The sequence below is a fragment of the Suricata suricatta genome, chromosome 2 (genome assembly GCF_006229205.1).
Source record: "Suricata suricatta isolate VVHF042 chromosome 2, meerkat_22Aug2017_6uvM2_HiC, whole genome shotgun sequence".
Classification (NCBI taxonomy): domain Eukaryota; kingdom Metazoa; phylum Chordata; class Mammalia; order Carnivora; family Herpestidae; genus Suricata; species Suricata suricatta.
Window position 1 is genome coordinate 10164565 of NC_043701.1, and position 12883 is coordinate 10177447.

Consider the following 12883-nt stretch of genomic DNA (forward strand, 5'->3'; position numbering starts at 1 on the left):
GTCCTTCCCGGAATATTTTGTGTAACATTCATTTAAGAGTCGGACTCAGGACTCCAGGATCTAGAAGAGGTTATTGCATTTTACAAGGGTGTTAGTTCATTCTCTGAGGAATTGTATTGGTATGGAACCTATTCATCCCCAGACAAACTGAGGGTGGGGGCCTCACTTGATTATTAGAGAAACGTAGCTTGAGAGAATTTATTGTATATGGATATAAAGTAGAATTGGAAGAGGTACTCAACCAATACGTGAGTGCCTCTTCTGCAGAGGATGAGAAAGCCACAAAGGGTACTGAGAAGGAGTGGCTAGGCAGATGGGAGGAGAACCAACGCAGAGTGGTTTCCAAAACGTCATCGAGGAAGGAAGGTGATTGAAGACAGGGATGCGAGATGTGGTGTAGTTTGTTATGCAAGGTGAGGACCTGTAGTTAGCTGTTGAGTTTTATAATAGACGGTTACTGATGGCTGAAACAACAGATCTGTCATGGAGGTGGTAGGATGGAAACCTCATTGAAGTGAGTTTTGCTGAAAAACGAAAGAGGTGGGGCCAAAGTTGAAGATTGAGGGCAGATGACCATCTCTAACTTAGCACGCTTAAACCACGACCTTGTGCAAATGGAAGGGGGCACAGTTTATTCATATGCTGCTGTAACTGGGATATAGTGACTGGTCGTTCCTGGTGGGTGGAGCAGGAGGTCTTTCAGGGATGTATCTGTTTATGTCTGCTCTTTGCTTTCTCTGAGCAATTTCTTCTGTCTGGTTTATCAGTGCTTAGTTCACTGGTAATTTGATTATTTTAATAGACTGTTTGATATAAAGGATTTGTTCAGAGCTTTTTAATAGTTCTGCGTTTTCCACATGCAATTTAGTTTCTCAAAGAATGAATTGAGTTTTGATTTCCCTGTGCACACTTGAAAAAAAATCTTTTAAGCGTACAAGTTTGTATAATATGAAAATGAAATTCAATGCCCTAGAGTTTTTATTGTTTGAAGTATTAGGGATGAGAGATTCATAATAGTGGTCTTTGGTCCTCTGACAGTGTAGCTGTTACATGTAATGACTGGCATGTGTTTTGGCTAATACTGATTATATCTGTCTTCCAGTAATTAAAAAAATTTTTTTTAATGTTTATTTTCAAAGGACAGAGAGAGCAAAAACAGAGCATGAATGGGGGAGGGGAAGAGAGAGTGAGAGAGCGAGACACACACACACACACACACACCTACACACACAGAATTCTGTTAGCACAGAACTCAAGACGACTCAAACCCACTAACTGTGAGATCATGACCTGAGCCGAAGTCAAATGCTTAACTGACTGAGCCACCCAGGTGCTCCCCGACTAATTTTTTTAAATAGAAATCGTTAAACCCTTGGTAGGTTGCTAATGCCTTTCAGTAATTTTTTTCTATTTTAAGTTGTGCTTTGGGGCGCCTGGGTGGCTCAGTCGGTTAAGCGACTGGCTTCAGCTCAGGTCATGATCTCATGGTTCGTGGATTCGAGCCCCGCGTCAGGTTCTGTGCTAACAGCTCGGAGCCTGGATCCTGCTTCTGATTCTGTGTCTCCCTCTCTCTCTGACCCTCCCCTGCTCATGCTATCTCTCTCTTTCTCTCAAAAATAAATAAAAAACATGAAAAGAAAATTGTGTTTTATTTCACTGTATTTTCATTTAGAGTGCTGGTCTTTAATTCTTTTAAACTATATTGGGTAAAGAAAAACAACCAATATATCTCTGTTTATAAAAAATTACAAATAATTATATATATGTAAACTTCAGAAAACAATTAAAAAGAGTATGATAAATATGAAGCAAGCAGTATTTAAAAATAATGATGCTATTAATGATGGCTTTCTACTCTCATTAGTTAATATTTCAAGGCTCCATAGAAATTATTCTCAACTTTGATTATGTATTAGACTCTTACTATGGTTTTTAAAAAAAAAAAAAATGGTACACCAACCCAATTGGCAGCATGTTGAATCAGAATTTCTAGAGAAGGAAATTGGCTTTTTTTAACCATTAAAATTTTTTTTGAGAGAGAGAGAGAGAGAGAGAGAGGGAGAGAGCGAGCGAGCGCAAGCAAGGGAGGGGCAGAGAGAGACGGAAACACAGAATCTGAATCAGGTTCCAGGCTCTGAGCTATCAGCACAGAGCCTGATGTGGGGCTTGAACCCACAAACTGAGAGATCATGACCTGAGCCAAAGTCAGAAGCTCGATGAACTGAGCCACCAGGTGCCCTGGATATTGGCTTTAAAAAAAAAAAAAAATCTGTGATGCTGATATACAATGAGGCTAATACCTACTTCTCTACCTACTTACAGGTAGATTTATTCGTTGGTGATGTTGATGTAAAACCAAAGCTTTAAATGATCTACTTTTTCATTCCCTCCTTCTTTCCTTTTCCTATCATTCTCTTCGTCTTTCTCTTTTTTCCTCCCTCTCCCCATCCACTAAGTTCCTTTCAGAACTGGTGAGATTGGATTTGAAGCTTAAGGGCTGGTTCTAGGAGGTAGGAATGATAAATACTGTCATTTTCTTACATAATTAGGCTTCTGCAGAATTTTTATTATCTTCACTATGTGTTGAACAATATTTTTAAGCCACTCAGCCATTTGTGAAAATTAGTTGATGTAAAAATCTCCTCTTTTCCTGGGCATAGGTAAACATCATCATAGTACATTGAGAAAGCGAGTGTGGGGACACTGCTGATGACTTTGTGTGGAGCTATGCTTTCCCTTTCTGAAATCTCCTTTATAACAGACTGCTCATGGCCTTCTACCGCAAGGATGAGTGAGGTGCTAGGGCTCCCCTGCATGCTAAATATCATTAAGTCTTCGTTTCTTTTTATTTAAAAAAAATACATAAACCTTTTACACTGGAGCTGCAAGACTGCCATTTTGAAATCATTGATTTAGAGATGCAAATAAAATCTACCCCTGCTTCTGTATCAGGAGATGTAAAGGGAGAAATAGACAGCAACACAATAAGAATTTGGGAATCTAGTATCCCGCTTAGATCAATGAATGGATAGACAGAAAATCAATAAAGAAACATTGGCTTTAAAGGACATGTTAGACCAGATGGACTTAACATGTATGTATAGAATGTTTTATGCAAAAGCAACAGAATACACATTTCCCCAAATGTACAATGGGACAGTTTCCAAGATAAATGATATGTTAGGCCACAAAACAAGTCTTAATTTCAACCATTTAAAATTTATTATGTCAGATTTCTTTTCTGACCACAGTTTCAACATAATAATTACATGAAGACAACTGGAAAATTCACAAATATGTAGAAATTAAATAACATGCAACAGAACAACCAATGAGTCAAAGAAGAAGACTCATTGGTTGTTCTGTTGCATGTTATTTAATGCAAAGAAGAAGTCAAAAGAGAAACACATTGAGACTGGGAAAATGGAAATGTAACATACCAGAATTTATGGGGTGCAGCAAAAGCAGTTCAAAGATGGAAGGTCATAGTGATGAATGCCTACCTCAAGAAACAAAGTGTGGAATAAGCAAGGTAGCTTTATATATTGAAAAAGATGAGTGAAGCCCAAAGTTAGTAGAAGGAAGCAATTAACAAAAACTAAAGTAGAAATAAATAGAGAGTAAAAAGACCATAGATCAGTGACAGAACTGGTTTGTTGAAGATAAATACACTTGACAAACCTTTAGATAGACTTACCCAGGTAAAAAGGATTCCTATAAAATCAGAAATAAAATAGAAGGTATTATAACTGCAACCACAGAAACACAGAGGATAAGAGACTGCTGGAATAATTATATGCCAACAAATTCCATGACCTAAAATAAAGAGGTAAGTTCCTAGAAACGTACAATCTACCAAGACTGAATCATGTTGAAATAGAAAATGTGAATTAATCAATTACTCATAAGAAGATTTAGTCAGTAGTCAAAAGCATCCTGACAACCAGTAGTCCAGGATCAGAATCACTTCACAGGTGAGTTTTAACAAAAGATTCAAAGGAAAGTTAGTATCAATTCTTCTTAAACTCTTAGAAAAATAGAAGAGGAGGGAATTCTTCCAATCTCATGCTATACGGCCAACGTTATTCTAATACCAAAACCATACAAGGAAAGAAAATGACAGGCCAATATCCCTGATGAACATAGATGCCCAAGATCATTAAAAAAAATTTAGCACATTGAATTTAACAATATGTTAAAGGATCATTATACCGTGATCAAGAGGTGCAGGGATGGTTCAACATCCACAGGTCAGTCAACATGATAGACCTCATTAACAAAATGAAGGATAAAAATCATAAGACCATCTCAATAAGATGAAGAAAACGCATTTGGGAAAATTTAACATCCATCTATATGGAAAAACTCAGGATGGGTTTAGAGGAAGCATACTTCAACATAATAATGGCCATATATGACAAGTTTGGAGGTGACATTACACTCTACTGTGAAAAATTGAAAGCTTTTCCTTTAAGATCAGGAACAAGATGATGCCCATTCTTGCCACTTACATTGGACATAATATTGGAAGTTCCCAGACACAGCAGCTAAGTAAGGAAAAGTATTAAAGATATCCAAATTGGAAAGGGAGAAGTAAATCTGTCACAATTTGCAAATGATGTGATATTATATATAGAAAAGCCTGAAGAGTCCATCAAAAAACTGATAGAAAGTTGCAGGATAAAATTCAGTACACAAAAATATCACATTTCTATATACTAATAATGAACTATCAGAAACATAAATTAAGAGAATAATCCCATTCACAATTGCATCAAAAAGAATTAAGTGCCTAGGAGTAAATGTAAACAAGAGGAGAAAGATCTGGATATTGAAAAATATAAGACATTGATGAAAATAATGGAAGAAGACATGAAGAAATGGAAAGTCACACTCCATGCTCATGGACTGAAAGAGTTCATATTGTTAAAATGTCCATACTACCCAAAGCAATGTACAGATTTAATGCAATTCTTGTCAAAATTCCAATGGCATTTTTCACAGAAATAGAACAATCCTAAAATTTGCAGAAGCACAAAAGACCCAAAATAGCCAAAACAATCTTGAGAAAGAACAAAGCTGGATATGTCAAAATCTGATTTCAAAGTAGACTACAGAGCTATGTCATTTAAAGAGTTTAGTGTTGGCATAGAAATAGACACATAGGTCATAAGAATACACTAGAGAGCTCAGAAATAAACCCATACATTTATGGTCAATTAATTGATGACAGAGGATTCACGAATATACAAGTGGGGAAAAGACAGTCTCTCCAAAAAATGGTGTTGGAAAAATTGGAAGCTACTTGTGAAAGAATGAAACTTGACCACACTGTCTTACGCTATATGCAAGAAATAAACTGGTTGTGGATTAAAGACTTGAACATAAGACCGGAAGCTGTAAAACTCCTAGAAGAAAACATAGATGGTAAGCTCCTTGACATGGGTCTTATTGATAATTTTTTGAATCTTGATACAAAAGCATCAGTTGAGATGACATCAATCTAAAAAGCTTCTATGCAGCATAGGAATAGTATCACCAAAATGAAAAGGCAGCGTACTGAATGGGAGAAAACAATTGCAAATTATGTGTCTGATAAGGGGCTAATATCCAAAATATACAAGGAATTTGTACAACTCAGTAACAAACAAACAAACCCAATGAAGAAATGGGCAGAAGATCTGAATAGATCTTTTTCTTTTTCTTTTTCTTTTTTTTTTTAGATTTTATTTATTATTCTAACTAAACTCCATACCCTACACAGGGCTCAAACTTAGGAATTTGAGATCAAGAGTTCTATGTGTTCTCAGGTGCCCCTGAGTAGTCCTTTTTCAAAAGAAGACACAGATGTCCAACAGGTACATGAAAAGATGCTAAATGTCATTAATCATCAGGGAAATGCAAATCAAAACTACCAGGAGATGTCAGCTCATGCATATTAAAATGACTTGTCAAAAAAGATAAGAACATGACTTGGTGAGGATGTGGAGAAAAGGGAAATCTTAGGCAGTGTTGGTGGCAATATAAATTGGTGCAGCCACTGTAGAGAAAAACATGGAGATTCTTTACAAAATCGAGAAAACGGCCATAAGACTCAGGAATTCTACTTCTTGGTATTTATCTGAAGACAACAAAAATGCCAATTTATAACTTAAAACAGATAAAAACACCTCCATGTTTATTGCAGTGTTATTTATACTAGCCAAGATATGGAAGTAACCTAAGTGTTCATTGAAAGACGAATGGATAAAGAAATTATGGGGTGTGTGTGTGTATGTATTTATATATATAACATAAAATATATATAGTAAAATTATTCATAAAATAGAATGAAATCTGCCATTTGCTGCCACGTGGATGGACCTTGAGGACATTATGCTGAATAAAATAAGTCCGTGAAAGAAAAATCCCATATGATGTCTTCTTTATGTGAAATCTAGAATAAAACCAAACATATAGGTGTAGAGAACAGATTGGTGGTTGCCAGAGGTGGATGTGGATGGTGGGGGAAATTGGTGAAATGTTTTCTTTTCCTGTTTACATAAATTGGATTTGGAAAAAATCTAATTTTCATTTTGGAGCTCTGAAATAAAAAGAAATTGTGTTTTTTAGGATTTGCTGTTCTATTGTCCTTGCTTTACTTTGTTAATTGAAAGAAATAGAATTATCTTTGCCTTTTGTTACAGTGGGCTTTTTTCTTGGCTTTATATCTGATGTCCAACTTCAGACTTTGGGGCTCTTGTGACCCTTGTTGGAGTAATTGTTCAGTTATTACTTGATGGGATAGTTTTTAGTTCTGTTTTATCCCATGCCCCAGGAATTTAAAATATTTGTAGACTTTTTTTTAAACAGTTTTATATTTACGGAAAAATTGAAATAGTAAAGAGAGGTCCCTTTTAGTTCCCCCAACCATGTTCCGTTTTTCCCATATTAACATTTTACTTTAGTATGGTGCATTTGTATAATTAATGAACCAGTATAATGCATTTTTATTAGCTTATTATTAGTTGTATCACTTATTCAGACTTCCTTAGTTTCTGCCTGGTGTTCATTTTCTGTTCCTGGGTCCCTTTCACATACCATGCTATATTTAATTGTCCTGTCTCTTAGGATCCAACTGTTTGGGAATTTCTCTTTGTACTTAATTCAGGATTTCCAGGTACATTTGGAGCACTTTAGTGTTGATATATCCAGGATCTGGGACTTGCCATCTTCTGCTTTAATTGAAACCCTTTTGAGAAAGCAATTCTAGTACTTCTGACTTGATGTTTGAAGAGTTGAGACCAGTCGATATTGTTCTCTGTTCTTTAAAATGGAGTGCATTATATAAAGAAAAAGTTCTCTTACTCTTGAAATTGTGTTCTCTGCTCTTAGATTTCTCTTTGAGATTGCCTTAGGGCACTTGATATAAAAACTTGTGGTCTTCATAGCATAATGAGGAGGTTCTTCCCAGCTCTCCTCTTAAATCTGTTTGCATATCCATCAGTGTGACAGCTGGGCAAATACTTGAAATAATACTGTCCATTTACTTCCATGTTGCTAACTTTCTTTGTATAAACTTTCACATTTAGAGCCAAAGGCAGTGTCCCATGCTTTAGTACTCCAGAGTGATGCGGAGTTCTAGATTTTAGAATGCTGCTTTGAGATGGGCTCCCATAACTGGGTAGTTACAATAGGTAGTTCTGGGTGCTACTTTTCTGCAGCCTATGCATCAGTAAGGCCTCGAGTGTGATATGAATGCCAAAATGACTTCAATGAGTTAAAGTTCCAGAGGGCACTAGATGAGAAAAGGAAGGAATATTGGATCCCAGGACTTGCGTACCCATAGATAGAACCGGCTTAACATGAATGATGTGAAGTTGCCTAAATGGTTCATTCTTGATTATTAATAACTTAATTAGTGAATCATAACTGTATCATATATTTTCATACACTGATTCTTTTCAAAAATAACTTCCCAGATATCACCTTAGTGAAAATATTGGTGTAGAGGAGCGGTAATGTGGATAATAAATCCTTTCTCTTTGAGGAATGAGTTTATATATCAAAGAATCTGTGACAAAAGGTGGTTTCATTCATTTATTTAAATATGCATATTGTATTGTTGAGTGCCTTCTTTGGCAGTGCAGACCTTGTCAGACATTTATCCAAATTATTAACTCCTTGCCAGTAACACTGAGCACTTACTGTGTGCCAGGGTATGAATTTCTTAGACTGATGTTCCATCCACTTTGAATGAATGCGTGGGTTCAAATTTTCCTTCTCCATTGTGATACGTGCCTATTCATTTTGAAAGTCCTCTCCAATTTCTGTCTAGGTTGTCTCAACACAGCCTTGACCATGATCATTATGTTAATTAAAATTGAGTTTCTCTCTGTAGAATAGGGAAACCTTGAACAATAACGATTTGAAAAAGAAGTCTGGTTTTCTTCACATAAGAGAACTTGTAGGCAGGCAGTGAAGTGGTGGGCTTCCCAGCTCCTTTAGGCTGGTGCTCTTTTGATGACAGCAGGTGGCTGCTAAAATTTTACTCAGCAGTTCTTCAATCCTTGATCCAGAAGACAGGATGGAAGAAATGAAGCAGAGAATAGAGCCTCCTCCATTTTTTTTAAGTGTATTTATTTGAAAGCGACAGAGAGAGTGAATGGGGGAGGGGCGGGGGGTGGACAGAGGATCTGAAGTAGGCTCTAGGAGCTAACAGCAGAGAGCCTGATGCGGGGAGCTGCAAGATCATGACCTGAGCCCAAGTCAGACGTTTAACTGAGCACCCCAGGCACCCCGAGCTACCTCCATTTTAAGGAGACTCCCTACAAGTAACTTACAAAGGTCTAATATACATCTCCTTGGCCAGACTTAATCATAACACTACATTTTGTTACAAAGGAGTCTGGGATACATAAATATTCACCTGGATGGTAACGTGCCCAGTAAAGCAAAAAACAGCAAAGCCCCAAAATGAAACCAAATGAGGGGCGCCTGAGTGGCTCAGTTGGTTAAGCCTCTGACTTCAGCTCAGGTCAGATCTCACGTTCGTGGGTTCGAGCCCCGCGTCGGGCTCTGTGCTGACAGCTAGCTCAGAGCCTGGAGCCTGCTTCGGATTCTGTGTCTCCCTCTCTCTCTGACCCTCCCCCTCTCATGCTCTGTCTCTCTCTGTATCAAAAATAAATAAAACATTAAAAAAGATTTAAAAAAATGAAACCAAATGAAAACACCCTTCAGGATTCTGTTGTTAAAGAAGAGAAAGAACATCCTCAGGCGGTTACTGGTCTGGGCCATAGTCATTCGTGGTCATGCCCGCTCAGAGGAGCACCCTAGATTTCCTTTCCCTCCTGACCAGTGATTTTGCCAGTTCTCAAACCACATGTCCTCCCTGTTTATCATCTAGTTTGTGCCTATTCCTGCTCCCCCTCTGCAGAATCAGTGGGAGAAAAGTCCTGAAATTATACGTGGATCTGAGATCCTCTATTTGCTAGTCAACCCCAAGTGAATTTATAGTTTTAAAATTATGGGCCTTCACCTGCTGTAGTCTACTTCTTATAGCAATTGTTTTAAAATTGTTCACATTCTGCTTTAATTCCATATTCTTGCTTTTTGTTCACGTAGAAGTAAATCGACCGTTCTCACCTCTACCTCAGATTTGTGTGTCTCTGCATGTCTTCATGTACCTCGATCTTAGTACCTGTTTTCATCAGTAGGATGGAAGTCTGAGGAGGGCCAGAAGCTCGCGTCTCCTGCTCACTGCAGTCTCAGAAGGGCCTGGACTGCCGTGCTTTGTGCTCTATAAATTCCTACTCAAGGAAGGAAGGAATCCTCTCCCTTCTTCCTCTCACATCTCTCCTCTTTAGAATATAAGATGGGGGCGCCTGGGTGGCTCAGTCGGTTAAGCATCCCACTTTGGCTCAGGGCATGATCCCACGGTTCGTGAGTTCGAGCCCTGCATCAGGCTCTGTGCTGATAGCTAGCTCAGAGCCTGGGGCCTGTCTTAAGATTCTGTGTCTCCCTCTCTCTCTGACCCTCCCCTGCTCACCCTGTCTCTCTCTTTGTCTCTAAAATAAATAAAAACAGTAAAAAAAATTTTTAGAATATAAGATGGCTTCTGTGTTCGAAGAACTTTTTCTTGACTTCACTGCCATGTCCCCCTCATTTCTCATAGCTCACTTTTTATTTTGTTAAGAGGCATCTTTCCTCCTGATTGACTTAACTCCGCATCTCCGAGGCTCCCTCTGTGACTTATCAGATTTTGCTCTGAGATTTGCCCTCCTCGTTGGCTCTTGCTGTGACATCTGAGTTCCTCAGTCCCTGTGACATCTGAGTAGCATGCTGTGTCATTGACAGTAGGTTCTTGGAAATCCCCGCTTTGTGTTTGTACCTTTCTGACTGTTCTTTCTGCGTTTCCTTTGTTGAGGTCCTTCAGCTCTAGGCTGGTGAGCAAAACAGTGTAATTTTGCTTTCATCCTTTGTTTTTCTCTCTGTGCTTTCTTTGCAGTATCCCAGCTGCTAGGCAACTCTCTGACCTTAGTTCTTATCTCCGTGTGCGTGATTACCAAATATACACAGATCGCTTTTACTACTTGTTTTGCATCCTTTTCAATACCTCCTGTGTGCCTCAGTCTAAACTCTTGCATCGACTCAAACAAGATGTCTTGAAGTTTGTGATGCCAGCAGTAATGTCTTGGGTTCCTGCCATTAGGGCGTGGCTTCTGAAACTGCTTGGAAGTAACTGTAATGGCAAAGGATAGCCGTTACCTGTGTGTGGTGTTCCTTGTCTGGATGCCCTTTTCTTGATTCTTTCCAGCTTCTTTTCTCCTTTTAAGATCAAGTTTGGAAATCTGCATTTCACAAAGATTTCTAGGGTGACACCAGACCTTGTTGACTTTCTGGGCTTTGAACCCCCTCCATACTTCTTTATCTGTTACTCGGCACTCTTCATAAACTTGTGTCGTATTGCATTGTAGAATAAGTCCTCTTTATTATGAATGTTTTATCTCCCAGATACTCTCTAATCTTAGTCCTCTTTGTGCTCCCAGTGCCTCGTGTATAATCAGCACTTAATAATGTGTGCTGTGGACGGTGGCATCCCCTTTTCATTTCCTTATCTTGTTCCACTTCTAACACTGAGATTGCTTAAAAAATTAATTTTTCTTATCACCAAACAAATATTTTCTTTCCTAAGTGAAATGGAGAGCTTGGACTGAGCTGAATGACAGGTTTTCGATGGCCTGATCGCATTTTGCTTTGCACTATTTTTAGCACGTTATAAAAGGCTTGGAATGACTGGTGGAGAAGTAACTTTCCTCTGTCTTTTCAAGTGTCTTCATCTTTGGAGTGTCATCTAAGAACTTGGAATAAGAGTCAGGAAAAGAGCGCTGGGACTCTGTGCAGATACACACAGAGTTTTGTATGGGGAGGAGAGAGACGTAGTGGGGGAGAGGATGTGAATAAGTAAAAATGAATGTGAGGACACACATTGCCCAGGCCCATACCCCCTGGCAGCTAATGTCAGAGGGATGCTGGGCCAGCCTGGTAGAAGAGCAGTTGTTTCAAAGGGGGGTAGTATCTCATCAGGATGTCATTGTAAGAGAATTTCCCCCCCTCACCTGTTACAAAAAGAAATCTACCCAATTGTTTTTGTGATAAATTATTTTTATAATCACGTCCTCAGCAATATAGTAATGTAGTATAGACATATTGAACTATGGTGTCTTTTAAAGTTAAGGTATAAGAAATTAGCTGTGGGTGAAATTTAGCTCTGTGTGAACTGAAAGTCTAAATTAGTGGGGGTGCCTGGGTGGCTCATTCAGTTAAGCATCCAGCTCTTGGTTTGGGCTCAGGTCATGATCTCACAGGTCTCTGCTGATAGCATGGAGCCTGCTTCAGATTCTATGTCTCCCTCTCTCTCTCTGACCCTTCCCCCCCTCCACCCCTCCCTCTCTCTTTCAACATAAATAAACTTTAGAAAAAAGAAAATCTGGAGTAGTAGAATGTAATTCTAGACTCAAATGAGGGGAACAAAAGACTTTACCTACTTATTTACTTCCTTTTTTTCCACAGGGAAGTTGAAATACTGCCTTGTGGTTCTGAATCAGCCTCTGGACAAATGTGTTCGTCATCTCTGGAGCAAAGGTAATCTTAATTAGCATTCACATTACTTTCTTACTCTGTCTAGGATGAACACGACTATTAAATATTCTGGAACCTAACTAATACCAAAAAGTGTAATTCCTAGCAAAGTGATTTATTTATTGAATTACCAGGAGGACAAATCTTAACCAGTTTTCACATGTGGCTTCTGCAGCATGGATCCCCAGGGACAGAGTTACAATGTAGCATTTCTGACCCACTGTGTAGATGTTAATCCTGAGTATTGACCAAGTGTTTGTTGAAGTGTGAATAGGTTTGGCACCAGGGACAGTAAAAAGCATCCTCAAGCCTCACTCATCCTAGCATTCAACAGGAAGATATCTGCAGGGTAACCAGACTTGCAAAATTAAAAAAAAATTATGTAAACAGTGTATTAGAATCTCTAGGGAATGCTGAAAAATAGAAGCATGCAGTAATTTTACAGAATTTATGCTTCTATGAGTTTTCATTTAAAAAAACAGGCTTTATTAACTAATTATTTTTACATTATTCTTTGATTTGTATAGGATTAACCCTAGGCTAGAAAATAGTGTTAAATTTCATTTGGTGTTTTGAACCTCTGCTCTTCCATGAAATCTTGAGTTTTTTCCCAAAGGGATACTTCTGCTAAGGTTGCCAATGTAGGTTAGAGGCCAAATTAGTTAGACAGAACCTCGTGATCGTTGTTATGCTGATGCATGTTCCAGGTGACTCTAATCGCAGAATTCTCTAGTATTCTCAGCATCCAACTCCCACATCCTGA

The 12883-nt window shown here is 38.4% G+C and overlaps 1 protein-coding gene across 7 annotated transcripts in view; it reads left to right on the forward strand.

Annotated features, from left to right (window-relative positions):
* The window catches only part of TPK1 (thiamin pyrophosphokinase 1), a 327322-nt gene that overhangs the window by 66280 nt on the left and 248159 nt on the right, over positions 1-12883 (forward strand). For all 7 annotated transcript variants that reach the window (XM_029922057.1, XM_029922047.1, XM_029922063.1 and 4 more), the window contains exon 2: positions 12052-12123. In XM_029922057.1, coding sequence (XP_029777917.1) covers positions 12052-12123 — 72 coding nt within the window. The remainder of the gene's footprint in view (positions 1-12051; positions 12124-12883) is intronic.